The sequence below is a fragment of the Callorhinchus milii genome, unplaced genomic scaffold (assembly GCF_018977255.1).
Source record: "Callorhinchus milii isolate IMCB2004 unplaced genomic scaffold, IMCB_Cmil_1.0 Scaffold3, whole genome shotgun sequence".
Taxonomy (NCBI): Eukaryota; Metazoa; Chordata; class Chondrichthyes; order Chimaeriformes; family Callorhinchidae; genus Callorhinchus; species Callorhinchus milii.
This window is the reverse complement of record NW_024704744.1, coordinates 92,172,867-92,200,804: the sequence shown is the minus strand read 5'-3', so window position 1 is coordinate 92,200,804 and position 27,938 is coordinate 92,172,867. Positions and strand designations below refer to the sequence as shown.

The 27,938-nt window shown below is 50.4% G+C and overlaps 2 protein-coding genes across 2 annotated transcripts in view; both read right to left on the bottom strand.

The window, feature by feature from the left end:
* Positions 1 to 80: 80 nt before the first annotated feature.
* ankef1a (ankyrin repeat and EF-hand domain containing 1a) lies at positions 81 to 19,462 on the bottom strand. Its single transcript, XM_007905470.2, is given in 12 exon segments — positions 81 to 494; positions 1,868 to 2,008; positions 3,002 to 3,165; positions 5,696 to 5,922; positions 6,798 to 7,427; positions 7,429 to 7,621; positions 9,069 to 9,192; positions 12,846 to 12,995; positions 13,685 to 13,884; positions 16,321 to 16,630; positions 17,508 to 17,586; positions 19,401 to 19,462. Coding segments are annotated over 11 exon segments (2,325 nt in total). The 5' UTR covers positions 17,547 to 17,586; positions 19,401 to 19,462; the 3' UTR covers positions 81 to 347.
* A 2,042-nt stretch (positions 19,463 to 21,504) lies between these two features.
* The window catches only part of LOC121848552 (basic proline-rich protein-like), a 10,601-nt gene continuing 4,167 nt past the window's right edge, over positions 21,505 to 27,938 (bottom strand). Inside the window, exon 2 of the mRNA XM_042333165.1 lies at positions 21,505 to 22,069. Within this exon, the coding sequence (XP_042189099.1) occupies positions 21,505 to 22,069 (565 nt within the window). The remainder of the gene's footprint in view (positions 22,070 to 27,938) is intronic.

Sequence of the window (27,938 nt, the reverse complement as noted above, 5' to 3'; positions counted from 1 at the left end):
ACACATTAACATTAACACATTGTGCATGAACACTACATTTTGGGAGAAAGAATAGATTTACTATCAGAATAATAGTCTGATTTACCCAAACGATTTTGCGTACTTTATTTCCGAGTACACAACTTGATCAGTAAAAGTACAGCAGGATTACACCTACTTTCCAATTGCACAACACGCCTCAAAGCAATACTGAGAGGTTCATAAGCTCCATCATGTTTCAAATCCCTTAAGCTCAAAAGGTATGTCTCAACACACCAGCCTGAGCTCTCCATTTAGACATTTACGTCCATTTTTCTCCTCTGATTAATGCTTCTTCCTATATCTTCAGCACCACCTCCTCATACTCTCTACTTTGAACCTTGTTCAATCTTCTTCAAGATATTTTTCCTGAACGGCTTCAAGTAATCACTGAAGTCCACCTCATAGCCAAACGCTTCTCGTTTCTCTACTCGTTTCTGAATGAGGTCCTCCGTCGTGGGCAGTTTGCCCCACACCTGAAAGACAATGATGGACAACGGTCTCGTCAATGAGCTTGGGTTGAGAGCGAAGGAGAGTGCTGAATTTAATAATAATCATAACAACATGCCTCACATCTGGTACAATGCCTTTCACGGAGGAAGTATTGAAAGGATACACTGTAAAGTGTCGTGACTGTGTTTGTGGGCGAAACGAGGCAGCCCATTTGTGCACAGCAACGACCCACAAACAACCAGCTATATTGCTACAATTCTACTCTGACCGTAGAATTCCATTTATTTGGGCTCCTCAAGTCTGGTTGGGGAAGGATTACCGTTTCAAACTTCCAACAAACTGAAGAAAAAACTGATTGCACTATTAAGACAAGATGGGTTTGGATGAAAAGACCCCTCAGCCAATCTGTTCTCCTCCCTCCAAAACACCCACCCTAACGTCCCCCCATCACAGCATCCAGCTGCTTTGTAAATGAGTCCCAGTGTCCTGGCCTCAAACCCCTTCCTGGTAACCTGTTCCAGTCATTAATTACCCTCTGGATAAAGAAACACTTCCTGGTGTCTGTCCTGAAATTGCCCCTTTACAGCTCTAACCCTGTGTCCTCTTGTTCTATTGTTTTGGTGCATCCGAAAGTAATGATCTGGGCTTATTTTTTCAATCCCATTTAAAATGTTATACACCTCTTATGAGGTCCCCTTTTCTTTCAACCCTGAATAGCCCCAGCTTGTCTAATCGTTGCTCACAGCTCATTCTTCTAACACAGCCTTGTTGCTCTCCTCTGCACTGTATTTGGGGTCTGGACAGCCCGCTGAGGATAGCAAATGTACATTTGAAATCCAGGCACCCTATACAATTCACATTGATACACAGATGTTACAAGGACGGCTCAAAGTGTGTGAATAAATAGCTGCAAACCCAGAGTGTGTGTTGGGGTAATTGCTGGAGTTTAAACAGCTAAAACCACTTAGCTTGCCATTGATCTTGCTGCCTGACAAGCTTTCCTCCTGCTTGTCCAGCTAGGACCACTCTACAGCTTTGGCTTGCAGGGTTAACAGGAGTTGAGCCGGATGATTTCCTGCCCCCCGTGGCTGGTCCTCCGCCTGTAACAAACTAAAACCTTACGAACCTACCTGCTCCTTCTGCTCAGCGGGTACTGACATCCACATCCCTGCCCTGTCCACTCCACTTTGGGCCTTCAGCTTTTCTGCCCCCATCCTCTGTAAGAAATCCATCTTACGAGTCCCTCCACCTCACTTGCCTCCTTGAAGGCCCGTCTCAAGACTTTCGGTTATCCTCCCATCCCTCCCTGCCCTCCACACCTCTTGATCCTAACCCCCAGCTTGGGTGCAAACCCTTCACTGTCCAGGACCTTGTGTGTGTGAGTGTGTGTACGTACGTTTCTCGGGGTGAAGGTGATATCGATTTTCCTTGGCAGCCCGCTGCTGAGCAGGGTGCTCTTATGCACAATGCTGTCCTTCGGTTCCTCAGTTTTATGACGGGCTCTTGGCATTTTGACGGGCGATGGAGGTTTAAACAGCTGTCGTCAAAGCAAACACACCGATATGAGAGCAAAGGGAAGAGTTGTTTTTATTTTCAGACTTCTTAAAAAAAATCTTCAAAATCGATGCAGCTACAAAAACTGTTTACATGTTTGTGTGTTTTGGTCAGCCGGGTGTCTGACACACTCGGGAAACCCATCACTGTGCTTACGAGTCTCCAAAACAGACTGAGATTTCCACGTGTGTCACCCACATATGGAAATTTCCCTGTCTGCAATGGAATGCGCTCCGTCTCCCTGGAGGGACACATCCTGCTTACCTAATTCCAGAAAGCATTAGGCGCAGGTTGGCAAGAGCTAAGGCTTGGGGACCCCAGTGTGCATTGGAGTAACCTCCAGAATTTTCACCAGCTAAAACCACATAGCTTGCCATTGAGCTTGCCATTGTCTGGCAAGCTTTCCCGCTGCTTATCCAGCTTCAGTGATTATCTTACATGTCTTACACAGTGCCTGGCAATGGGCTCAGCAAACTTTGGGTTTATTTAGCCGGGTGTCTGCCTCTCTCGAAATCTCTCCAACGTGCTTATGAGTCTCCAAACTATACTGTTCACTGTATTACTCTCCTCCCCCCGCCCCAACAAATAATAATAATCCTTGCTTCTGATAGAGTCTATCACATCAAAATGCCTGAAAGTGTTTTATAGCAATAACTGTAATTTGTAGGGTAATGAGACAGTCAGTTTGCTCTCCCCGCAGTAAAGTGAGTGACTGATTTTATTTTGGGGATTATCGGCCATTATTGGGGATTATAGCACGTTTGTTGAGATGTCTCAAAGCGCTTCATCGGATATACCGTGAAGTGAATCAACTGCAGATTTTGTGGGCGAAACGGGGCAGCCAATTGCGAACGGCACTGTCTCACAAACAATGGTGCAGTGAGTGACCAAATTATTTTTTTGCAAGGATTATTTTTATTGTTGACATTTGTTGGTGGTGAAGTTGGAAAGGGTGCGGAATATAAGCGCTGGTTACCGTTTCTTTGCCCACGGTTTTGGATGGAGGCCCTGAGGCCCCTTTGCCTTTAACCTTAACTTTCTCTTTCACTTTGGGCACTTGAATGGATTCCATTTTCATTCTGATGAGATCCACAACCCTGATGTCCGAGTAGGCATAGGCAATGTCCAGCGCATTCTGCCCTGCATTCGGTGACAACATAAGACCATAAGAACATAACAACAACAAATTACATTTGTATAGCGCCTTTCATTTCAGCAGGACAGCCCAAAGCACTGGACATAAGAATTCGCCCTGAGAAAGAAGACCAAGGTCCATCTAGTTCGCCTTCACCATTCTGGCAGTCGCTTGGCATGTCATTTCCCAAAGTATATACTGTCTCCCCAGATATTATTTTCTAGCAGAAATCTATCTCATTTGTTCTTGAAACAAACAACATTTTCTGCTTCCACCATTTCTCTCTCTCTGTCGAGAGCCTCTCCAAAAAAACGCAGTCTTAAATTAGGTGATAACAAGCTACAGACTGATCTGAATCAAACCGGGTAATCTGTAACTTCTTACATAACAATTAAATGCATTTATAACTTTGCGGTGGAGAAAACAAACCCAGGTCCCTGGTTGCTTCGCCATACTGCTGTGAGCAGGCTTGGCTACGATTTTATTATCAATAAAAATCACCTTCGGTGAACCAATAAAGGCACATTGGAAAAGGAGCGTAGCAGACTATTGCACTACAATAAAGCAGAGATTGAAACAGTGGGCAGAGAACCTATGGAAGTGTGTACAAAGACAGATCATACAAGATAAAGTTTCACATTGTAAAATTAAAAGCCGATACACTGCTCAGACTGCAAATATCATTGAAATGGGGTTGCTCAAAAGAATTCGGAGTATGGAGACAGAAGACTACGAACAAATGGAGCCGGAAGAAAACACAGATCAATCATTAAGAGTATGTCTCAACCCACAACAATTAAACAACACAACAGAAATGGAGGGAAACCATGAATTAAACCAAGAAAGTAAAAAGATATAGAAGAATGTCATGGGAAATACGCAGAAAAAGGACAGAGGAAGAAAAAGAAGAACAGAAGGAAGATCCGAGGGTGGCAGAAACTTCGAGAACCACCAGGTCAGGACGAGTAGTAAAACCAACATGGAGATTAATTGAAGAAGACTGAGACAAAAAATAAGAAGCAATCAAAAGATGTTGGATAACCTTTAAGAAAGTTAAGGACCAATGAAAGGGAATCAGGAGATCAGGAGGTAGAAAAGCAGGGAGAAAGAACTGACTAGACGGTTTTTGGTTGGATTGTTTGACTTGTAACTTGCGAGCCGAGAATAAAAGAGTTTTCTACACATTGAGTGTTGAGAACATAACACTGTTACCAAACATTGTCCTGCCCGTGCCCTGCAACCAGGTTAACCTAGGAGACCCTGCTTATCTCCGGTTTAACAACAACAAGAACAACAACAACTTGTGTCCTCCATGCCGAGTGGTGTCCCTGAGCACTTTAACAATGGCGGAGCCCAAAATCGAGCCAGGGGGAGGGGGAAGATAACCGAAGGCACGGTCGAAGAGGAAGGTCTTCAGGAGCAACCTGAAAATGGGGAAAGAGCGGGCGAGGCAAAGGGACTGAGGGAGGGAGATCACAGCTTCGAGGCTTAGTGGCTGAAGGCATGGCCACCGATGGTGGAGCGGAGGATTCAAGGGACAAGGAGGAGGCTGCAGCCAGTAGAGCGGAGGCAGCAGGTAGTGCTGTAAGGAGCAAGGAGGTTGGAGAAATTGGGGGTTTCGAGGTGTGGATGGATTTAAACACTAGAGTGAGAACCTTGTGTCTGTATGCGTGTCTCTTTCTCTATCTGTAAGTGTGTGACTCTCTGTGTCTCTGTGTCTCGGAGTGTGTGGGTCTCTGGGTTTGTGAGTGTGTGTGTCTCTCTCTGTGTGTATGTCTCTCTCTGTGTCTCGTAGTGTTTGTGTTTCTTCGTGTCTGTGAGTGTGTGTGTGTGTCTCTCTGTGTCTGTGAGTGTGTGGGTCTCTGTGTTTGTGAGTGTGTGTGTGTCTCTGTGTCTAGGAGTGTGTGTCTCTCTCTGTGTGTCTGTGAGCGTGTTTGTCTCGCTCTATGACTAGGAGTGTGTGTCTCTCTCTCTCTGTGTCTGTGAGCGTGTGTGTCTCTGTGTCTCTCTCTGTGTCTCGGAGTGTGTGTCTCTCTGTGTCTGTGAGAGTGTGTGTCTCTCTGTGTGTCTCTTTCTGTGACTGTGAGTGTGCATCTCTCTCTGTGTCTGTGAGTGTGTATGTCTCTCTCTGTGTCTGTGAGTTTGTGTGTGTCTCTGTGTCTAGGAGTATGTGTGTCTCTCTGCGTCTGTGAGTGCGTGTGAGTCTCTCTCTGTGTTTGTGAGTGCGTGTTTGTCTCTCTCTGAGACTAGCAGTGTGTGGGTCTCTCTCTATGTCTGTGAGCGTACGTGTCTCTCTCTCTGTGTCTGTGTGCGGTGCCAAGCCTTGAAAGGCAGGAGGTGGTGAGCCCCTGTAGCCTTGATAGTGTGTCCCCCGACCCCCACCACCCCAAAAAAAAAAAACCCGGTATATTCTGTGAAGCACTTTGAAGACGTCTGGAAGACCTGAAAAGCGCTGCATCAAATGCAACGACGATGACGATGATGATTATTATTATTATTATTGTTATTATTATGAGCTGTTTCCCAGGCCGTTACCTTTCTTGTTGAGCAGCTCCACGTCGGCGCCGTACTCGAGCAGGCAGCTGACGATCTCGAGCCGGCAGCTCTCGATCGCCCTCATGAGCGGCGTGGCCCCGTAAATGGAGACCGCGTCCACTTGGGCCCCATAGCGCAGCAGCAACTCCACAATGTCCAGCTGCCCTCCGTGGCAGGCATGGTGCAGCGCGGTCCACAGCAGGTTGTCATGAACATTCACATGGGCCCTGGGTACACACACACACACACATAGAAACATGAGGAGGCCATTCAGCCCCTTGAGCCTGTTCCACCATTCTGTATGATCATGGCTGATCTGTATCTTAACTCCAATTTAAACACCTTTTGTCCCCTTATCCCCTGATACCCTGACCTAACAAATATCCATCTACCTCAGTCTTGAAGATGTGAATGGATTCAGCATCCACAGCCTTTTGGGGGAGAGAGTTCTAGATTTCTACTGTCCTTTGGGTAAAAAAATTGCCTCCTGATTTCACTCCTAAATGGTCTGGCTCTAATTTTAAGATGATGCCCTCTTTGTTCTGGATTCCCCACCAGAGGAAATAGTTTCTCTCTCACACACACACACACACACATACACACAACCCTGCTCACTCTCGATTCGCATCACAGTCAGCAATCATGGAATCCCGTAGAGTTGTGGAATCCCGTGGCGTTGTGGACCTGGGTTTGATTCCCGGGCAGGACAAAACCTTGGGCAAGTTTCCTTACTCCACGCTCATCTGTTTGTAGGACACGACTGTATACTATCTATACGCCGCAGAATATACAGTAAAGTGGATTGCCTGCATACTTTGTGGGTGAAACGCAGCAGCACTGTCCCACAAACAGTTATGAATCAAGTGCCAAATTTGTTCTTTGATGGATTATTAACCCTAGAAAGCGATCCATCAATCTACTAACAACCGGGTTCCTACTTACTGCTGGGTAAATAGAGACTTGTGGAGGAAGGAAACTTGCCCAACGTTTTGCCCTGCCTGGGAATTGAACCCAGGTCCTCTCGCTTGCGAGGCGAGTGCACTACCCACTGAGCTACCGGACTCCACTATTAAAATGAAAAGGGGGAAGGAGTCAGGCTTACCCCATCTCCAGTAGGTACTTGGCAACTTTCAGGTTGCCATCGGCACAGGCCGTCATCAGGGGGGTTTTGTAGTACTTGTCATGTACATCGATGGGCACTCCGTCAAAGAAGGCCTTGGTCAGGGACTCCACGTCCTCCGACTTGGTGGCGTAGTTGATGTTGATGAAGATGGGGTCCGGCTTGTCCAGGTACCATGCGGAGTCGTCCTGCAGTGGGTGTTCGGGCGGGTGGTCCCGGTCAAAGCGTTTGGGGTCAGTGAAGTTCTGGGCATCCTCAATCATGAACTCGGGAGGCCCTCCATCGGCCCTCCGGCGCAGCATATTGGGGGGCACTATGCAGATGGGGATGGGGATGTTCAGTTTGCCCTTCTTGCCTCTCCTGCGCCCCTTTTTCTTCTTCTTCTTCTTGGGCTCGTACGAGGAGATGAGGTAGGCCTTCTGCAGGTACTTCTCGCCCCGGAAGAACTCATTGATGTTGATGACGCCTTCTCTGGCCTTGTCGTGCATGCGGGTCAGGGTCAAGATCTGCTCGGGCTCCAGGGGGGCGCTCCGCTCCTGCAGCACTGCGTCAAAGTCTTCCTTGGTGACGGTGTCATCGCCCCTATCCACGGTGGCGAAGGCGTTGCGGAGGTTGTTCGTGCGCCAGCGACCAATCGTACAGCTTGACGGCCCATGGCTCATTGGGATTCCTCGCTCCCGGTTTGGAATACTTGTTGAAGATCCTCTCAGCTTTCCGCAGCTCCTTCATCACCAGTTTCTGACCATTGGCTTTGGCCGCAGTTCGCGGCGTCTGCAAAGCCAGGTTTTTTATTTTAGGGTTACAACCTGCGGGGGTGGGGCGGGAGTGGGGTGTTGGGGCGGGAGTGGGGGAAAGAACAAAATACATTAACATGAAATGGCAGGGACTTTAAACACATCACCTTATAATAATAATAATAATCCTTGCATTTGATGTAGTGCCTCATCATGTCTCAAAGACATCTCAAAACACTTCAAAGTAAAGGCTGCAACCTCAGACAGCTGCTTATCTCAAGGCTGAGAAGCAAGCAGGCTGTGAGAGGCTGCCCACAAGTTGTCCACATCTCTGTGCAAAGCAGCCTGCGAAGGGTGGGGGCTATCTATCTCTGTGACAAGGGGAGGTGGAGTTAGAAACTCATAAAAGATGTAACTTTGAAATAGTTGGGAGTTGTGTAGAGGGTCAGCGCACTTCCCAGTGGAATCGATATGGATTCCTGTATCTGTATCTATGTATACAGGGGTGAGGGAAATTTAACTCCAGTAAGAAAGTGGCCATTAAAAGTGAATGAGGAAGAGTAGTTGGTCAGCAGCACGAATGAGGTGCTGGGCTAAGAGCGGATTGTTTCTGTTGAGTTACAGGAGCCACTCTCTGTGAAGCTGTGTGATAGCTCTGTGATCTCTCCAGTGTATGTCAAGGTCTGATCCCAGGCACACTGTTTGGTCTGAAGTACGAAACAGGGCCTGGATATGTGTTGTCGCCCCTCTATCCTCAGTACTACTGTTGTTGAGTATGACTGGTTGGGTACGAGAGTTTACCATATGCCAGGCTCTGTTTAGTGTTTGTGTTACAGAAACAGTTGTCCCTGAGGGATTTATTTCCAGGGGCTGATCTCTGCTGTGTATTTTGTGGTGAGTTACAGGGCCCGCCCCTGTGCAGCAATTCTGCCCACAAAGCCTACAGCCAATCCTATACAAATATGTTACGGTTCTTGCACTCTCACGCAGCCCGACATCTCTCTCTCCACCCCCAACTGGCCAGCTTATGTCTGTAACTCTGTCTGTCCAGCGCCTTGGGACGTCCTCCCGATGTGAAAGGCGCTATACAAATGTAATTTTGTTGTTGTTGTTGTGTGTTGTTTGTCTGGAGTACTGAGCAACCCCTGTGCATGCTGTATGGTAAATGTTTTGCACACATAGATGTGTTGTACTGCTATTGTGCTGTTATATATAGTATAATTTGATTAGATTGTTAAAACTTATGTTTCATCTTATACAATAAAGTACGCTCTTATCCACCACCTGTTGAATTATTTGCACGGGGTAGACTGTAAAGTGGATTGACTGTATCCGCCTTTTGTATCAGGAGGACATCACAAACCACTGCGGGGTGGGGGAAGGGAGTTAAGGGGTGTGAGGGAAGGGAAAAGATGAACGAAGGAGCGGGTCACAAAGACGGTGTGTTATTCAAGCAGTTTTGTGCTGCACAACATCAGAAGAGAAGAGCTTTGTGTCTAACACAGAAATGCGCTGGTACCTCGCTGGGTCAGAAACCTGACGCAGTCAACAAAGCCACCCATTGCAGCCAGATGCAGAGCCGTGTTTCCATCCATGTTAATCACATTCACGTCACAGTCGTAAGCGATCAGGTCTCGAAGCACCTGGAGGGTCAGAAATCTGCCGTCACCCACTCCTCCTCGATTACCCGTAGCTGTGCCCCACTCGTCTCCGCTCTGAACCTCTGCTCAACCGAGCATTCAGTCACTACACCCCAACCTGTTACTCCATGCCTCCTTCCCACTGCCTCCCTTTCAATTTAAATGCCACCTGAAGACCTACCTCTTCAACCATGCCCAAGGATGGTCCTAGCTGGACAAGCAGCGGAAAAGCTTCCCAGGCAGCAATATCAATAACAAGCGATGTGGTTTTAGCTGTTTAGACTCCAGCAGTTACCCCAACGCACACTCTGTGGCCCCCAAGCCTTGGCTCTTACCAACCTGTTCCTAATACTTTTCGGAATTACTTTCTGAAACAGGGGGCTTGGTGTGTGTGTCAGTACAGGGGGCTATGTATGTGTGGGTACTGGGGATTGTCTGTGTGTGCGCGTGTGCTTGTGTTTGTGGGTACAGGGGGATGTATGTGTGTGTATGTGTGTGTGTGTGTGTGGGGGTACAGGGGGCTGTGTGTGTGTGGGTACAGGGGGCTGTGTGTATACGTCTGTGGGTACAGGGGGCTGTGTGTATGTGTGTGTGTGGGGGTGTAGAAGGGGCTATGTGTATATGTGTATGGGTGCAGGGGGCTGTGTGTGGGTGGGTGGGTACAGGGGGCTGTGTGTATACGTCTGTGGGTACAGGGGGCTGTGTGTATGTGTGTGTGTGGGGGTGTAGAGGGGGCTGTGTGTATATGTGTATGGGTGCAGGGAGCTGTGTGTGGGTGGGTGGGTACAGGGGGCTGTGTGTGTGGGAGGGGGGTGGTGCAGGGGGCTGTGTGTGTGTGTGTGGGTACAGGGGGCTGTGTGTATGTGTGTGGGTACAGGGGGCTGTGTGTATGTTTGTGGGTACAGGGGGCTGTGTGTATGTGTGTGGGTACAGGGGGCTGTGTGTATGTTTGTGGGTACAGGGGGCTGTGTGTGTGTGTGTGGGTACAGGGGGCTGTGTGTGTGTGTGTGGGTACAGGGGGCTGTGTGTATGTTTGTGGGTACAGGGGGCTGTGTGTGTGTGTGTGTGTGTACAGGGGGCTGTGTGTATGTGTGTGGGTACAGGGGGCTGTGTGTGTGTGTGTGGGTACAGGGGGCTGTGTGTATGTTTGTGGGTACAGGGGGCTGTGTGTATGTTTGTGGGTACAGGGGGCTGTGTGTGTGTGTGTGTGTGTGTGTGTGTGTGTGTGGGTACAGGGGGCTGTGTGTATGTGTGTGTGTGTGTGTGTGGGTACAGGGGGCTGTGTGTATGTTTGTGGGTACAGGGGGCTGTGTGTGTGTGTGTGTGTGTGTGTGGGTACAGGGGGCTGTGTGTATGTGTGTGGGAACACTTCTCAGGCACTGACAACATCAGTATCCAAGGCTGCACTCTCCACCTCTCAAAGCCGGTCAGGAACCTCAGCGTTCTGTTCGACCCTGAGCTGTCCTTTCTCCCTCATATCAGCGCCACAACTGGCACCGCCTTCCATCACCTCCGGAATGTCGCCAGACGACTGCACTACCTCACCCCTCACGCTGCTGAAACCCTGGTTCACGCCTTTGTCACCTCAAGACTGGACTATGGGAACTCTCTCCTCGCCGGCCTTCCCGGCCCTCCCTCCACACTGCAGGTCATTCAGAACTCTGCAGCTCGTGTACTGTCCCGCACCAGACACCGCGACCACATCACTCCCACCCTCGCTCGCCTCCACTGGCTCCCCATCCCCCAGAGGATCGAATTCAAGATCCTCATCCTCACCTACAAGGCCATTCACGGCCTCGCTCCCTCCTACCTCTCCGACCTACTTACCTGCCCATACCCTCCGTTCCTCTGGCTCCGGTCTGCTCCACATCCCCCGCCCCAACCGCCCTACCATCGGTGGTCGGGCCTTCAGCCTCTCAGCCCCGAGGCTCTGGAACTCCATCCCCCAGTGCCTTCGCCGCCTCCTCCCTTTCCTCCTTCAAGGCCGGTCTCAAAACCTTTCTCTTTGACTGTGCCTTCAGCTCCCCTCTCGACTCTCTACCCCCTCCTCGCTCCCTCCCTCCCTTCCCTCCCCTCACCCTGACCATTTCCCCCCTGCTCGGGCCCTGACCCAACTGTACAGCGCCTTGGGACGTCCTCCCGACGTGAAAGGCGCTCAATAAATGGAATCTTGTTGTTGTTGTTGTACAGGGGGCTGTGTATGTGTGTCTGTGTGTAGGTAGAGGAGGCTGTGTGTGTGTGTGTGGGTAGTATTAGAAAAGGTTGATTTTAATATAGTTAGTAAGAAGAGCAATAGAAGAATTAATAGTGAATATATTTATATGTGTGTGTGTGTATATCAATACCCATATATGCATGGCGGTAGGAAATAGGGGAGAAAGAAACTGTTTTACTAACATTTTAGGAATTGGCAGAATAAACCACCTTGGTTCTGAAAGGCCAATGGTCAGTCAGTGGTGATGGTGAGAGAAGGCATAGAACAGGCTTCAAGAAGGGCTCAAGAAATCTGCATTCCATGAGGGCACCTAAGCAAAGCTGCTCAGTATTCTGTGAAAACATGCCAATCAGGTTAAATGTTTCTACCTTCCCGCCTTGGAAGGGAGAAGCAGGATGTCCTGTGTTGAAGAATAATGAGCAAGCTGCTTTGTCTCAAAAGGGTCTGCTTATCTAGAAGATATGGGTACAAGGAAGTGCAAAGGTTGAGTTCGTTGGGTACTCGCTAAGATGCTTGTCTGGAGAAGAATGGGGGAAGATCCCGAGGTGGAAACAGTATAACTACCCTGACTTTAGGCAAGTAAGGCAATAGATCCAGCCAGAAAAAGAGGGCAGCTCTGGAGAGAATGTGCGCTGAAACCATAGCAACGGACCGACTGCTCCAAAACTGGCTGTATAGGTTCTGGTACTTGTAGTGGCAGTATTATTTTACTAGTTGTGTATGTGTTACTTTGATCTCTATTACACCTTAATTGGATTGTCGGGTTATTATTTGAACCTCGGGATCGGAAATCCCAACAGTGGGTACAGGGGCTGTGTGTGTGTGTGGGTACAGGGGGCTGTGTGTGTGTGGGTACAGGGGGCTGTGTGTGTGTGTGTGTGTGTGTGTGTGTGTGTAGGTACAGGGGGCTGTGTGTGTGTGTGGGTACAGGGGGCTGTGTGTGTGTGTGTGTGTAGGTACAGGGGGCTGTGTGTGTGTGTGGGTACAGGGGGCTGTGTGTGTGTGTGTGTGTAGGTACAGGGGGCTGTGTGTGTGTGTGGGTACAGGGGGCTGTGTGTGTGTGTGTGTGTGAAGGTACAGGGGGCTGTGTGTGTGTGTGTGGTGGAGGGTACAGGGGGCTGTGTGTGTGGGTACAGGGGGCTGTGTGTGTGTGTGTGTGTGTGTGTGGTGGAGGGTACAGGAGGCTGTGTGTGTGGGTACAGGGGGCTGTGTGTGTGTGTGTGTGTGAAGGTACAGGGGGCTGTGTGTGTGTGGTGGAGGGTACAGGGGGCTGTGTGTGTGGGTACAGGGGGCTGTGTGTGTGTGGGTACAGGGGGCTGTGTGTGTGTGGGTACAGGGGGCTGTGTGTGTGTGGGTACAGGGGGCTGTGTGTGTGTGGGTACAGGGGGCTGTGTGTGTGTGTGTGTGTGTGTGTAGGTACAGGGAGCTGTGTGTGAGGTACCTGGAAGAAGCCTCCCTGAGCAGCAAAGTGTCCAGCGTTGCACCTCTTATTGTTCATAGCATTCACGTCACATCCTTTCTCCAGAATTGCATGAACAACCTCCATCGCTCCCTCCCGGGCTGCTTCAATTAGCACCGTGTGGCCTGTGCTCTGAAAACCAGTGAGCGACAATGTAATAGGTGTCAGCCTGGCTCAGTCCCCCCAGCCCCAACCCGTTGATATCGGGTTAGCAGGTCACAGTGATAGGAAGGAGCAAGGCCAAGGTGGGCCTTGAAGGCAAGGACAAGGATTTTGAACTCTGAGGGATGGTGAGTCAGTGGACCCGGGCGAGGGTGGGGGATGATAGGGTCACGGAGCCTGGTGCAGGAGAAGACACGAGCTGCAGAATTCTGGATGATCTGTGGAAAGAAGAGTTGGGAAGGCTGACAAGCAGGGAGTTGGCATGTAATAAGTGCATGAATGAGGGTTTCAGCAGCCTGAGGCAGTGGCGGAGCCAGACGATGAAGCGCTCTGGGAAGCTACTCCGCATGAAAGGTGCTATATCAATGCAAGTTATTGTTGTTGGACACAGTGACTGAGCCAGGCTGACACACACACAGTGACTGAGCCAGGCTGACACACACAGTGACTGAGCCAGGCTGACACACACACAGTGACTGAGCCAGGCTGACACACACACAGTGACTGAGCCAGGCTGACACACACACAGTGACTGAGCCAGGCTGACACACACAGTGACTGAGCCAGGCTGACACACACACAGTGACTGAGCCAGGCTGACACACATTGACTGAGCCAGGCTGACACACACACACACACACACACACACAGTGACTTACCTCAATCTTGGAGTTGGGGTCGGCCCCGTGCTCCAGGATCTGAAGGCACATTTCAGTGCAGGCGGCTGCCTGCTCACAAGCGAGCAGGAAGACAGGCTTCCCGTCATTGGCACAGTTATTGACGTCCGCTCCGTGTGCCAACGCCATCTCCACACAGCGCAGATGCCGAGTGGTGGGGCAGATGCAGTAATACAGGATGCCTGCGGCAAGCAAGGGGTTAACAAACACTGAGCGGAATCCCAGGAGCAGGAAACTATTCTCTTATTAAAAGCTGACGCGTTTGATAGCGGTCGGTAAAAATATATGAATCAAAACAATACTAATTCTCATATATAACATCACCTTTCATGTTGAGGGCCTTGGGCTCAGCATCAGGGGCTCTGATACACCGTCCGGCCTGAAGGGGCGCTATATAAATGCAAGTTGTTGCTGTTGTCGTCGAAAGGCAGACGTCTCAAAAGCACTTCGCAGGATTTCCTGTGAAATCTAGTGACTATGCACTCATTGTGCCTGCTTCACGTCCCACCGCACACTATCTGGTCACCATCGGCGGGTGTGCTTCAAACATTCCCCCCCCCCCCATCTTCCTCCCTCACACTCGGCCCCAACTCCAACCCACAGCCTCTCCAACTCGCCCTCTCCTCCCAAAGCTCTCTCAACACCATGACTTACAATGTGAATTTCTGTTGCATCAGGACACCTGAAGTCCACAGGCCTTAGCCTTCTCTTTGACCGAGCCTTCAGCTCCCCTCTCGACTCTCTTCCCCCTCCTCGCTCCCTCCCTTCCCTCCCCTCACCCTGACCATTTCCCCCCTCCTCGCTCCCTCCCTTCCCTCCCCTCACCCTGACCATTTCCCCCCTCCTCTCTCCCTCCCTTCCCTCCCCTCACCCTGACCATTTCCCCCCTGCTCGGGTCATGACCCAACTGTGCAGCGCCTTGGGACGTCCTCCTGACGTGAAAGGCGCTTTATAAATGGAATCTTGTTGTTGTTGTTGTTGAGATATACACAACGGTATTTTATAATACTGTACCACTACTAATGATAATACCTGTACAGTAATTTGATGCCGCGCCTTATCATGTCATCCTAATGTTCTAAGACTTGCCTCTTCTCAGTGATTTTGGTCATCCTTTCCCCCCTTCCCTTCCCCCCACCTTCTTCAGCTCTCCTACTCCCCCATCTTGGGTATCTACCAAATACACAGTCACTACACATTAATCCTGTGAGGTGCTTTGAGATGTCTCAACAACAATAAAATTATAGTTTTTCGGACCCAACAACATGACAAGGCACTGGTTCATTACAAAGCAAGAATTTTTTTTATTACGCAAATTATATTTGGTACAGTACCGTTCACGTCGAGAGGGCGTCTCAAAAAGCTTCACAGAAATGCACTGTGTGCTGTGCTTTGAGACATCCACCCGATGTGAACGGCGCTGTGTAGATGTAAATTGTGCTGCAATGTATTTTGTGGGCCAAAATTGTACAGAATTAGCAGTAACAGTTCACTCCTGCTCTGAACAACTGCCTCGGGGGAAACTTCAGTGGCAAACAAGTTTATAGTAAACCTTTTTTTTTTAATCAGACACCTGAAGCCCCAACAGTCTTTTTCCTTTAGATATACACAACAGTATATATAAGAATGCTTGTACAGTATTCGATACAGCACCTTATCATGCCATCAGAGCGCTCAAAGTGCGTCACAGGGATTTCATAATAATAATAACAATCCTTGCATTTGCTGCAGTGTGTTTCACATCGTCGATACATCTCAAAGCGCTTCATGGGATATACCGTAAACCTATTGTTCAGCAGCCAATTGTGTACAACAATGTCTACCAAGGAGTGAGCAACCAATTTTATCTGGGGGATTGTTAGCCAGAACACCGGGAAAGAGAGAGAAACTCCCTTCTCTTTTCGAATATCAATACTACCATCACTGGTCGGGCCTTCAGCCTCTCTGCCCTCTATGGAACTCCATCCCACATTCTCTTCGCCTCACTACCTCCATTGCCTCCTCAAGGCATGGCTCAAAACCTTCCTCTTTGACCGAGCCTTCGGCCACCTTCCTACCCTCCCCAATCCCCAGCTTGGGTCCAAATCCTTACTGTCCAGCGGCTTGGCGTCCCCCCGACATGAAAAGCGCTGTACAAATAATTTTGTATTGTATCTTTTTAATGTCCTGAACAGGCGTAGATGAGCCCTCTGTGATTCCAAGTCCCAACCTGGGGCTTGAACCCACAACCTTCTGACTCAGAGGCGAGAGCGCTAGACATTGAGTCAGATGAGGAAACAAAGGAATTGTAGGTGAGCTTGAGGACCTGAAGGTAATCTGCTGGGAGCTGATACTGTATTGGTAAATGAATTGTTCAGGTAATTATCACTAACAAGTTCAGGCACGTTGACTTTTTGTTACTGTGAAATTCTGTGCGTTTTTTAATTGCCAGAATGCAATGATGTGGGCTGAGTTTCTCTCCTGGCAATACATACAAACACAGCTGTTTGGTGGTAGGCGAACGGACATACACACACAACACGCACACGAGCCGGGCTGACACACACACACATACACGAGCTGGGCTGAGATACAGTGGCATTGAAAGAATGAGACACGGCGTTGTCTGCTGGACCTACCTCTTCCCTCCACGTCCACGATAGTCATGTCTGTGTTGGCGTCCGCCAGGACCTGGACCGTGGCGTTGTGGCCCAGCTCGCCTGCTTTCATGGCAGCTGTGCGGCCTTCCTTGTCCACCACATCGGGATGTGCATCCAGGGACAGGAGGAACCGGCACATCTCCACGTCATTGGCGGTGGCGGCCAGGTGGAGAGCACACTCCCCATCAGTAGGCTCGCTGACATTGATGAGGTAAGGCAATCCCAGGCGAATCAGCTTCTCCACCTCCCCCTTGTCTCTCTGCCTCACACATTGCAGGAGTTTATACACCTATACAAGAACACAGTTGTTATGGTCTGAAGGACACAGATTCAAAAAATTGGCAAAAGAACCAGAGGGGAGATGAGAAGACATTTTTTTTACCCACAGAGAGTTGTTACGGGCTGGAATGCATTGCCTGAAAGGGTGGTGGGAACAGATCCAATAACATCTTTCAAAAGGGAATTGAATAGGGACTTGAAGAGGAAAAATTTGCAAGGATATGGGGTAAGAGCGGGGGAGTGGGACAGCACACAAGGAGGCCATTTGTCCCATCGTGTCTGTTGCCGGTTCTTTGGAAAGAGCTACACAATTGAATCCCATCCCCCCCGCGTTCTCCCCGTAGCCCTGCAAACTTGTCCAAATAATTATCTACTTCTCTCTTAAAAGTTGTTATTGAATCGGCTTCCACCACGCTTTCAGGCAAAGCATTCCAGATCTGAATAACTCACTGTGTGAAAAAATTTCTCCTCATCTCCCCTCTGTTTCTTTTAACAACTATTTTAAATCGGTGTCATCGGGTTACCGACCCATCCTCCAGTGGAATATTCTATGATACTACAACATAAGAATTTGCTGGTGAAGAAAGACTAAGGTCCATCCAGTTCGCCTTCCACCATCCTGGCAGTCGCTTGACATGTAATTTCCCAAACTATATACTGCATATGATGTTCTAGCAGATATGTAGCTAATTTATTCTTTAAACAAACAATGCTTTCTGCTTCCACTCTCCCTAGAGAGCCTGTTCCGTAAGTTTAATACTTCCTCATTGAAGTCGTGTTTCCGCAGCTTGTTCTGAATTTAACCCCCTTCAATTTTAGGCCATTTCCTCTGTTTCTACTGTTCAGTACAAGAAAACAGCTTCTCATGGTCTATGTTATCTATTCACCTGCAGGGTCTGCAGGCGCCCTTCAGCTATGATCGACATGTCTCCATCGCCAGGGGCTCTCCCTCACATTCGGGGCATTCTGGGGGCACCAGAAACACTGGTTAGAATTATTAATAATAATAATCCTTGCATTTGAAAATGCACCTTATCACAACTTCGAGAAGTCTCAAAAGCACTTCACTGAATATACTATAAAGTGAATTAACTGTGTATTTTGTGGGCGAAACGTGGCAGCCAATTGCACACAGCAGTGTCCCACAAACAGTCGTGGATTGAGTGACCACATTTGTTTTTAAGCAATTATTACTCCCAGAAAAGCAATCCGCCAATCGACTAACAATCGGGTTCCTACTTACTGCTGGGTAAATAGAGGTGTGTGGAGTAAGGTAACTTGTCCAACGTTTCGCCCTGCCCGGGAATCAAACCTGTGTCCCCTCGCTTGCGAAATGAGCACGCTAACCACTATGCTATGGACTCCATTCCAATGAACAACAACAAATGAAATTTACACAGTGCCTTTCATATTGGAAGGTCTTCTCTAGGCGCTGGCTGTTCAAGGGTTTGCACCTGAGCTGTGGCCAGGCATCAAGAGGGGTGGAAGACAAGGGGGGGTTGGGACAATAACCCAGGGCACATTTGATGAGGAAGGCCTTGAGATGGGCCTTGAAGGAGGCAAGGGAGGAATCGAGGCAGAGGGGCTGGAGTTCTAGAGGGTAGGGGCAGAGAGGCTGAACTCCCAACCGCTGATGATGGAGTGGGCAGGGTGGGGGACATGAAGCAAACTGGAGACCGCCAAGGGGAGGGAACAGGCAGGTTGGATGGTAGGGTTTTAGGAGGTCACAGAGGCAGAGACGAGCAAGATCACGGAGTGTTGTAAAGATGAGGGCGAAGATTTTGAACTCTATCCTCTGGAGGAACGGGAGCCAGTGGAGCCGGGGGAGGATGGAGGTGATAGGGTCACGGAGCGGAGTACAGGGGTCAAAGGCCTCCACTGCTAACAAGCCGGGCTGCGATCCTTGAAATAAAAATCGTTAGAGACACTTTGTTATAATGTGGGGTGTTGGGTCCCCCTCCCCCACCCCAAAAATTAGGCCTCTATCATAACACTTGTCTTTGCTCAGCCTGGTATCTGACACGTGCGGAAATCCATCATGATGTTTAAGAGTCTCCAAACCAAACTGAGAATTCCGTGCATCAACAACAAGCACAAATTCCATTTATATAGCGCCTTTCATGTCAGAAGGATGTTGCAAGGTGCTGGAATCCCACCTACACATGGAAATCCCATGGAGATTGTTGGAATGGAACGCGCACACTCTCTCTCTCTCTCCCAGGATGGACGCGTCCTGCTTACCTAATTCCTGAGAATATTAGGCGCAGGTTGGCAAGAGCCAAGGCTGGGGATCTTGAGGCGAGAGGAGTGTGCGTTGGGGTACAACTGCAGGAGACTAACCAGCTAAATATATCATAATATGAAAAAAACGGGCTCTCCGGGACTCTCCCCCGCGTGAAGGGCGCTGTATAAATGCAAGTTGTTGTTGATGATGATTTCACCAAATCCCTCAGTGGGATCAGAGCAGACCTGACCTCCACTGACAGCAGCCTGTCACTGCCTCACTCACACTGCCCGCCATTCAGCCATCACTCAAACAAGGAGAAGGGGGACAGGTGGAGGGGGGAAGCTGGGGAGAGGGGGGAGAGAGAGAGAGAGAAGAGAGTGTGTGGGGAGGAGGGGCGGAGGGGGAGAGAGGGGAAGGGAGAAAGGAGAGGAGAGGGTGTTGGGAGAGGGAGGAGGGGGGTGAAAGAAAGGGTGAGGGGGAGGGGGGGGGAGAGAGTGAGAGAGGGGGGTGGGGGAGGAGAGAGAAGAAGGGGTGAAATGGGAGATGAACAAACCTGTGGCGGATTCTGTAAACTGAGTGAAGTGCGGGTGGTCATTGATTATGAGAAGTCATGTCCTCTGCCCCAACACTGATGTTCTGTGTCTGTGTCTCTCTCTGCGTCTGTGTCACTGTGTCTGTCTGTGTCGTCTCTCTCTGCGTCTGTGTCTCTCTGTGTCTGTCTGTCGTCTCTCTCTCTGTGTGTTGTGTCTTTTTCTGGGTCTGTGTCTCTCTGTGTGTGTCGCTCTCTCTGCGTTTGTGTCTCACTCTGTGTATATGCGTCTCCCTCTCCCTGTCTCTGTGTCTCTCTCTGTGACTGTCTGTCTGTGTGTGTTTGTCTCTCTCTGTCAGTCACACTTTGGGGTCTCTGTCTCACTCTCCGTCTGTCTGTATCATTCTTTCAATTTGTAAGTTTGTCTCCGACTGTCTCTCTGTGTGTGTCTCGCTCTGTTGTCTGAATAATAGACTTAACAGAGTGACACACTCAGTTCTCAGTGTGCATCTGTGTCTCTTTCTCTCCCGTGTGTCTGTGTCTTTCTCTTTGTGTGTGTGTGGGTGTCTCTGTCTGTCCTGTTCCCCAGTGGGTTTCTGGCTCTCTCTCCGTGTGTCACGATGCGTCTGTCTCTCAGCCTCTCTGTGTCTGTGTCTCTCCCAGTGTTTCTCAGTCTGTGTGTCTCTGTCTCTCTGTGTCTCTCAATTTCTCACGGTGTGTCTAGCTCTGATCTCTGTCTGGTGTCAGTGTGTCTCTGGTCTCGGTGCGTGACTCAAGTCTTTTACTCAGTGCCCTGCTCTGTGGGCTGTGTGTGTGTCTCACTCTCTGGCTCTGTGTGATTTCTGTATATCTCACTCTGTCTTAGTGCCTCTCTGTATGTTTCAGTGTCTCTCTGTGTGTCTCACTCTGTCTCAGTACCTCTTTATATGTATGTCTCTGTATGCCTCACTCTGTCTCAGTGCCTCTCTGTCTGTCTCAGTGTCTGTATGCCTCAGTGCCTCACACTCTCTCTGTGGCACCAGGAATTCTGCCCTCTGTGCTCTCTCTCTGACTCTCATGTGTGTTCTCCTCTGTATCTCTCTCTCTGTGGTGTCTCTGTGTTATCTCTCTGTGCCTGTCTCTGCTCACTGTGCCTTCCCTGTGTTTATCTCACTGTGTGCCTGTCTCTGCTCACTGTGCCTTCCCTGTGTTTATCTCACTGTGTGCCTCTGTCTCTGCTCACTGTGCCTTCCCTGTGTTTATCTCACTGTGTGCCTCTGTCTCTGCTCACTGTGCCTTCCCTGTGTTTATCTCACTGTGTGTCTGTCTCTGCTCACTGTGCCTTCCCTGTGTTTATCTCACTGTGTGTCTGTCTCTGCTCACTGTGCCTTCCCTGTGTTTATCTCACTGTGTGCCTGTCTCTGCTCACTGTGCCTTTGTGTGTGAGTGTCTCTCTCCGTGCCTGGCTCTCATCTCCGCTTGCTACGTCTCTGTGTGTCTGTCTGTGTGTGTCGCTGCGTGTATCTCACTATGTCTCTCTCTATGTGTGTGTCTCTCTATCTGTGCCTGTCTCTGGTCTCTGCCTTCTGTGCATGTCTCTGTGTGTATCTCACTGTGTCACTCTGCGTGTGTGTGTGTGTCTCTCTCTCTGCGTCTCTATGTGTATCTCACTATGTGCCTCTCTAGGGTCTGTCTGCCTATACTTACTGTGCCTGTGTGTGTGTGTGTCTCTGTGTCTGTCTCTGGTCTCTGCTCACTGTCTCTCTCTGTGTGTATCTCAATGTGTGCCTCTGTGTGTGTGTGTGTGTGTGTCTCTCTCTCTTTTTCTCTGTGCCTGGCTCTGGTCTCTGAGTATCTCACTGTGCGTGTCTCTCTCTTTGCCTGTGTCTGGTCTCTGTTCACTGTGTGTCTCTGTGTATCTCACTCTGTGTGTGTGTCTCTCTCTCTGTCCTTGGCTCTGTGTATCTCTCTCCGTCTCTGCTCACTGTGTGTGTCTCTGTCTCTGCTCACTGTGTGTGTCTCTGTCTCTGCTCACTGTGTATGTCTCTCTGTGTCTGTCTCTCTGTGTCTGTGTGTGTGTCTCACTGTGTGTGTTTCTGTGTCTATGTGTGTGTGTCTGTGATTCTCTCTCTGTCTCAATGTGTGTGTCTCACTGCGTGTGTCTCTGCTCGCTGTGTGCCTGTCCTGGCTCTGGTCTGGCTGGGAGCCTGGTCTGGCTGGGGGTCTGGCTCTGGTCTGGCTGGGGGTCTGGCTCTGGTCTGGCTGGTCCTGGTCTGGCTGGGGGTCTGGCTCTGGTCTGGCTGGGGGTCTGGTCTGGTTGGGGGTCTAGCTCTGGTCTGGCTCTGGTCTGGTCTGGCTGGGGGTCTGGTCTGGCTCTGGTCTGGCTCTGGTCTGGCTGGGGGTCTGGTCTGGCTGGTCCTGGTCTGGCTGGTCTGGCTGGGGTCTGGTCTGGCTGGGAGTGTGGTCTGGCTGGGGGTCTGGTCTGGCTGGGGGTCTGGTCTGGCTGGTCCTGGTCTGGCTGGCGGTCTGGTCTGGCTGGGGGTCTGGTCTGGCTGGTCCTGGTCTGACTGGGGGGCTGGTCTGGCTGGTCCTGGTCTGGCTGGTCTGGCTGTAGTCTGGTCTGGCTGGTCTGGTCCTGGTCTGGCTGGTCTGGTCTGGCTGGTCTGGCTGGGGTCTGGTCTGTCTGGTCTGGTCTGGCTGGGGGTCTGGCTGGTCTGGTCAGGTCTGGCTGGTCAGGTCTGGCTGGTCAGGTCTGGCTGGGGGTCAGGTCTGGCTGGTCAGGTCTGGCTGGTCAGGTCTGGCTGGGGGTCAGGTCTGGCTGGTCAGGTCTGGCTGGGGGTCAGGTCTGGCTGGGGGTCTGGCTGGTCTGGTTGGTCAGGTCTGGTCTGGCTGGGGGTCTGGCTGGTCAGGTCTGGCTGGTCTGGCTGGGGGTCTGGTCAGGTCTGGCTGGTCAGGTCTGGTCTGGTCTGGCTGGGTGTCTGGTCCGGCTGGTCAGGTCTGGTCCGGCTGGTCTGGTCTGGTCTGGCTGGGTGTCTGGCTGGTCTGGCTGGGGGTCTGGTCTGGCTCTGGCTGGTCAGGTCTGGCTGGGGGTCAGGTCTGGCTGGTCAGGTCTGGCTGGGGGTCAGGTCTGGCTGGTCCTGGTCTGGCTGGGGGTCAGGTCTGGCTGGTCCTGGTCTGGCTGGGGGGTCAGGTCTGGCTGGGGGTCAGGTCTGGCTGGTCAGGTCTGGCTGGTCAGGTCTGGCTGGTCAGGTCTGGCTGGGGGTCAGGTCTGGCTGGGGGTCAGGTCTGGCTGGGGGTCAGGTCTGGCTGGTCAGGTCTGGCTGGTCAGGTCTGGCTGGGGGTCAGGTCTGGCTGGGGGTCAGGTCTGGCTGGGGGTCAGGTCTGGCTGGTCAGGTCTGGCTGGGGGTCAGGTCTGGCTGGGGGTCAGGTCTGGCTGGTCAGGTCTGGCTGGGGGTCAGGTCTGGCTGGGGGTCAGGTCTGGCTGGGGGTCTGGTCTGGTCAGGTCTGGCTGGTCTGGCTGGGGGTCTGTCTGGGGGTCTGTCAGGTCTGGCTGGTCAGGTCTGGTTGGTCAGGTCTGGTCTGGCTGGTCAGGTCTGGTTGGTCAGGTCTGGTCTGGCTGGTCTGGCTGGGGGTCTGTCTGGGGGTCTGTCAGGTCTGGGGGTCGGTCCGGGCTCTGGTCTCAGTGGCGGTGACCGGGTCTGTGGAGCTCAGGGCGGCGCCTCCCATTCCCATAGCAACCGGAAGCCGCTCCGTCACAAAGGAGGCGGGGCCTCAGGAGAGCCCTCCCCCCGGGGATACGTCATCCCGAGTGCGTCACAATCACTGTGTTATTGTATCAATATCCGTGTGTGTGTGTGTCCCTGTGTGTGTGTGTGTGTATATCCCTGTGTGTGTGTGTGTGTATATCCCTGTGTGTGTGTGTGTGTGTGTATATCCCTGTGTGTGTGTGTGTGTGTGTATATCCCTGTGTGTGTGTGTGTGTGTGTATATCCCTGTGTGTGTGTGTGTGTATATCCCTGTGTGTGTGTGTGTGTATATCCCTGTGTGTGTGTGTGTGTATATATATCCCTGTGTGTGTGTGTGTGTATATCCCTGTGTGTGTGTGTGTGTGTGTGTATATCCCTGTGTGTGTGTGTGTGTATATCCCTGTGTGTGTGTGTGTATATCCCTGTGTGTGTGTGTGTGTATATCCCTGTGTGTGTGTGTGTGTGTATCCCTGTGTGTGTGTGTATCCCTGGGTGTGTGTGTGTGTGTGTGTATATCCCTGTGTGTGTGTGTGTGTGTGTGTGTATATCCCTGTGTGTGTGTGTGTGTATATCCCTGTGTGTGTGTGTGTGTATATCCCTGTGTGTGTGTGTGTGTATATCCCTGTGTGTGTGTGTGTGTATATCCCTGTGTGTGTGTGTGTGTATATCCCTGTGTGTGTGTGTGTGTATATCCCTGTGTGTGTGTGTGTGTATATCCCTGTGTGTGTGTGTGTGTGTGTATATCCCTGTGTGTGTGTGTGTGTATATCCCTGTGTGTGTGTGTGTGTATATCCCTGTGTGTGTGTGTGTGTGTATATCCCTGTGTGTGTGTGTGTGTATATCCCTGTGTGTGTGTGTGTGTATATATATCCCTGTGTGTGTGTGTGTGTATATATATCTGTGTGTGTGTGTGTGTGTGTATATCCCTGTGTGTGTGTGTGTGTGTATATCCCTGTGTGTGTGTGTGTGTGTATATCCTGTGTGTGTGTGTGTGTGTATATCTGTGTGTGTGTGTGTGTATATCTGTGTGTGTGTGTGTGTATCCTGTGTGTGTGTGTGTATATCCCTGTGTGTGTGTGTGTGTATATCCCTGTGTGTGTGTGTGTGTATATCCCTGTGTGTGTGTGTGTGTGTGTGTATATCCCTGTGTGTGTGTGTGTGTGTATATCCCTGTGTGTGTGTGTGTGTGTCTGTATCCCTGTGTGTGTGTGTCTCTCTGTGTGTGTGTCCCTGTGTGTGTGTGTGTGTGTGTGTCCCTGTGTGTGTGTGTGTGTGTCCCTGTGTGTGTGTGTGTGTGTCCCTGTGTGTGTGTGTGTCCCTGTGTGTGTGTGTGTGTCCCTGTGTGTGTGTGTGTGTGTCCCTGTGTGTGTGTGTGTGTGTCCCTGTGTGTGTCTGTATCCTTGTGTGTATGTGTGTGTGTCTGTCCCTTGTGTGTGTGTAACCCTGTGTGTGTGTCCCTGTATGTGTATCCCTGTGTGTGTCTGTATCCCTGTGTGTGTGTGTGTGTGTATCTGTGTGTCTGTGTCTGTATCCCTCTGTGTGTGTGTGTGTGTGTCCTTGTGTGAGTGTGTCTCTGTGTGTGTGTGTGTGTCTGTATCCCTGTGTGTGTGTGACTGTGTCCCTGTGTGACTGTGTCCCTGTGTGACTGTGTGACTGTGTCCCTCTGTGACTGTGTCCCTCTGTGAGTGTGTCCCTGTGTGTGTGTCTGTATCCCTGTGTGTTTGTGTCTGTATCCCTGTGTGTGTGTGTGTGTCCATGTGTGTGTGTGTGTCTGTCCCTGTGTGTGTGTGTCTGTGTCCCTGTGTGTGTGTGTATCCCCGTGTGTGTGTGTCTGTGTGCATCCCTGTTTGTGTGTCCCTGTGTGTGTGTGTGTGTGTGTATCCATGTGTGTGTGTGTATCCATGTGTGTGTGTGTATCCCTGTGTGTGTGTGTGTGTGTATCCCTGTGTGTGTGTCTGTATCCCTGTGTGTGTGTGTCCATGTTTGTGTGTGTCTCAAAAAAAAGTAACAATAATAATTTGGTCACTCAATCCACGCCGGTTTGTGGGACACTGCTGTGCGCGATTGGCTGCCGCATTTCACCCACAAAATACACAGTAAATGCACTTTACAGTATATTTACAGTATATTCAGTATACTGTGGAGTCCTGTGGCTCAGTAGTTAGAGCACTCGCCTCACGAGTGAGAGACCTGGGTTCCATCCCGGGCAGAGCGAAATGTTGGGCAAGTTTCCTTATTCCACCCGCCTCTGTTTACCTAGCAGTAAATAGGAATCCGGTTGTTAATCGATTAGAGGATCGCTTTTCCGGGGATAATAATTCCTTTTTTAAAAAAAATTGGTCACTCCATCCACAACTGTTTGTGGGATGCTGTGTGCGCAATTGGCTGCCGAGTTTCGACCACGAAATATAGTCAATTCACATGTGTATCAAATGTGTAAGGATTAGCACTGTTGTTTGATTATCTTGGACACATTTCAACCTCACCACAAGCACCTAGTGACCGTTATTGGTGTGATTTGGAAGCTTTCTTTTCCTTTTTTCTTTTGTTCTCTCTCTCGAAAAACTGAACTTTCAAGATTTGTGGGCTTGGCTTACTGATGCATTGGCTGTGTAATTGGATATCGTGTATGTGCATTACTGACTGTGTGTGTGTGTTACTGACTGTGTGTGGTACTGACTGTGTGTGGTACTGACTGTGTGTGTGTGTGTTACTGAGTGTGTGTGTTACTGCCTATGTGTGTATGTGATACTGACTGTGTGTGTTTGTGCATGTGTGCGGGTGTGTGTGCTACTGACTGCGTGCGCATGTGTGCATGTGTGCGGGTGCATGTGTGTGAGTGTGTGTGTTACTGAATGTGTGCGCGTGTGTGTGCATGTGCGCGCGTGTGTGTGCATGTGTGCGCGTGTGTGTGCATGTATGTGAGTGTGTGTGTTACTGACGTGTGAGCGTGCGTGCGGTAAAGGGGTGGGCAGAGATCTAGATCATAGACAGACATCTGTAATATTCAGTATGACACTTTGTGCAAAGGTTACTGTTTATTGGAGTTCAAACCACCTGATTCTGCTGTGAAATAGTCGGCTAAACAGCAGCCAGGCAACGTCCCCAGGTAATAACAGGGTGAGAAATTATTAAATAGTCATTAAACTCATTAAATGAGTTCAGTTTCTCGGTGAAACTCATGTGGGGGTGGGGGGGGGGGGTGGAGATAGCTATTTGTCTTCTGCAGTTGCTACTGTCACGGTTTACACAGGAAGGGTGGAAAATAACAATGAATCAGATGGATCATGTTAGGGTCAGAATCCTTAATTAATTTGCTGCACATGTAATAAATAATAATAATAATCAGATTTTGGAATGAGTGGTTACAGTAATTCAGTGGAGTCCTGTAGCTCAGTGGTTAGAGCGCTCGTCTCGCAAGCGAGAGACCAGGGTTCGATTCCCGGGCAAGGGCGCAACTTTGGGCAAGTTTCCTTACTCCACACGCCTGGTAATAATCCCTCCAAAAAAAAGCCACGAATAAATTGGACACTTCAATCCACGAGTGTTTGTGGGACGCTGCTGTGTGCAATTGGCTGCCGAGTTTCGCCCACAAATATACAGTCAATTCACTTTGCAGTATGTTCTGGGAAGCGCTTTGAGACGTCTCAAAGTCGTGATAAAGCGCTGCATCAAATGCAAGAATTATTATTAGTAGTACCTGGAGCAATGCCTTGGGGGGGGGCGGCCCGAGAGGGTGCGCAGGGCGGAGCCTGGGTTGGTGCCCATGGGAGGAGCCTGTGGTGGGCCGCCGGCCAGGGTCTGGGGGTCTCATCCTGGGGGAGGGGCTTGTGGCCGTGCCTGGAGGAGGGGCCTGTAACAAAATGTGTGGCAGATCCTGGAGCTGTGTCTATGAGCACTGCACTGGAGCCCCCACAGCACTGCACTGGAGCCCCTACAGCACTGCACTGGAGCCCCCACAGCACTGCACCGGAGCCCCCACAGCACAGCACTGGAGCCCCCACAGCACTGCACTGGAGCCCCTACAGCACTGCACTGGAGCCCCCACAGCACTGCACCGGAGCCCCCACAGCACAGCACTGGAGCCCCCACAGCACTGCACTGGAGCCCCTACAGCACTGCACTGGAGCCCCCACAGCACTGCACTGGCGCCCCCCCAGCACTGCACTGGAGCTCCCCCATGGCACTGCACTGGAGCTCCCCCATGGCACTGCACTGGAGCTCCCTCATGGCACTGCACTGGAGCTCCCCCATGGCACTGCACTGGAGCTCCCCCAGCACTGCACTGGAGCGTCAGCCTCGACTGTGAGCTCAGAGTCCTGACGTGGAGGGGGTGGGGGGGGTTGAACCCACAACCTTCTGACTCGGAGGCGAGTGTGCGAGTGACTGAGCTGCGCAAGATTCAAACTTACGTATGACAGGAGCTGAGTTACAGCAGGGGAGCAAAACGGGGAGAGTCAGGGAAATATAATCGAAGAACATGGGAAAAAATTGCTTCTTTAATCATAATTTTTGGTTCCATCTTAAAGTGCAGTCTTAGTAGACAGGTAAATAAATGTAGGGTGTGATTCAGTGTCAGTGACAGCATGAGTTTCCACAGATAATAACCATCATGTTGATTTTGGCTGACACTCACACCTTATGTGTCCCAAATGATGTCATCAGTCTTCTCTGCACGAAACAAAAAGCACTATTAAACCTCCTGCCTTCTTTCCAATCTTATTTTCGCATTCCTCACATTGTATGAGTACAGAACACATCTCAAATTCGCTCCACAGGATTTACTGAAAAGTGTAGTGACAGGGATTTACTGACGGTTCAAGACCCTGGTCCTCAC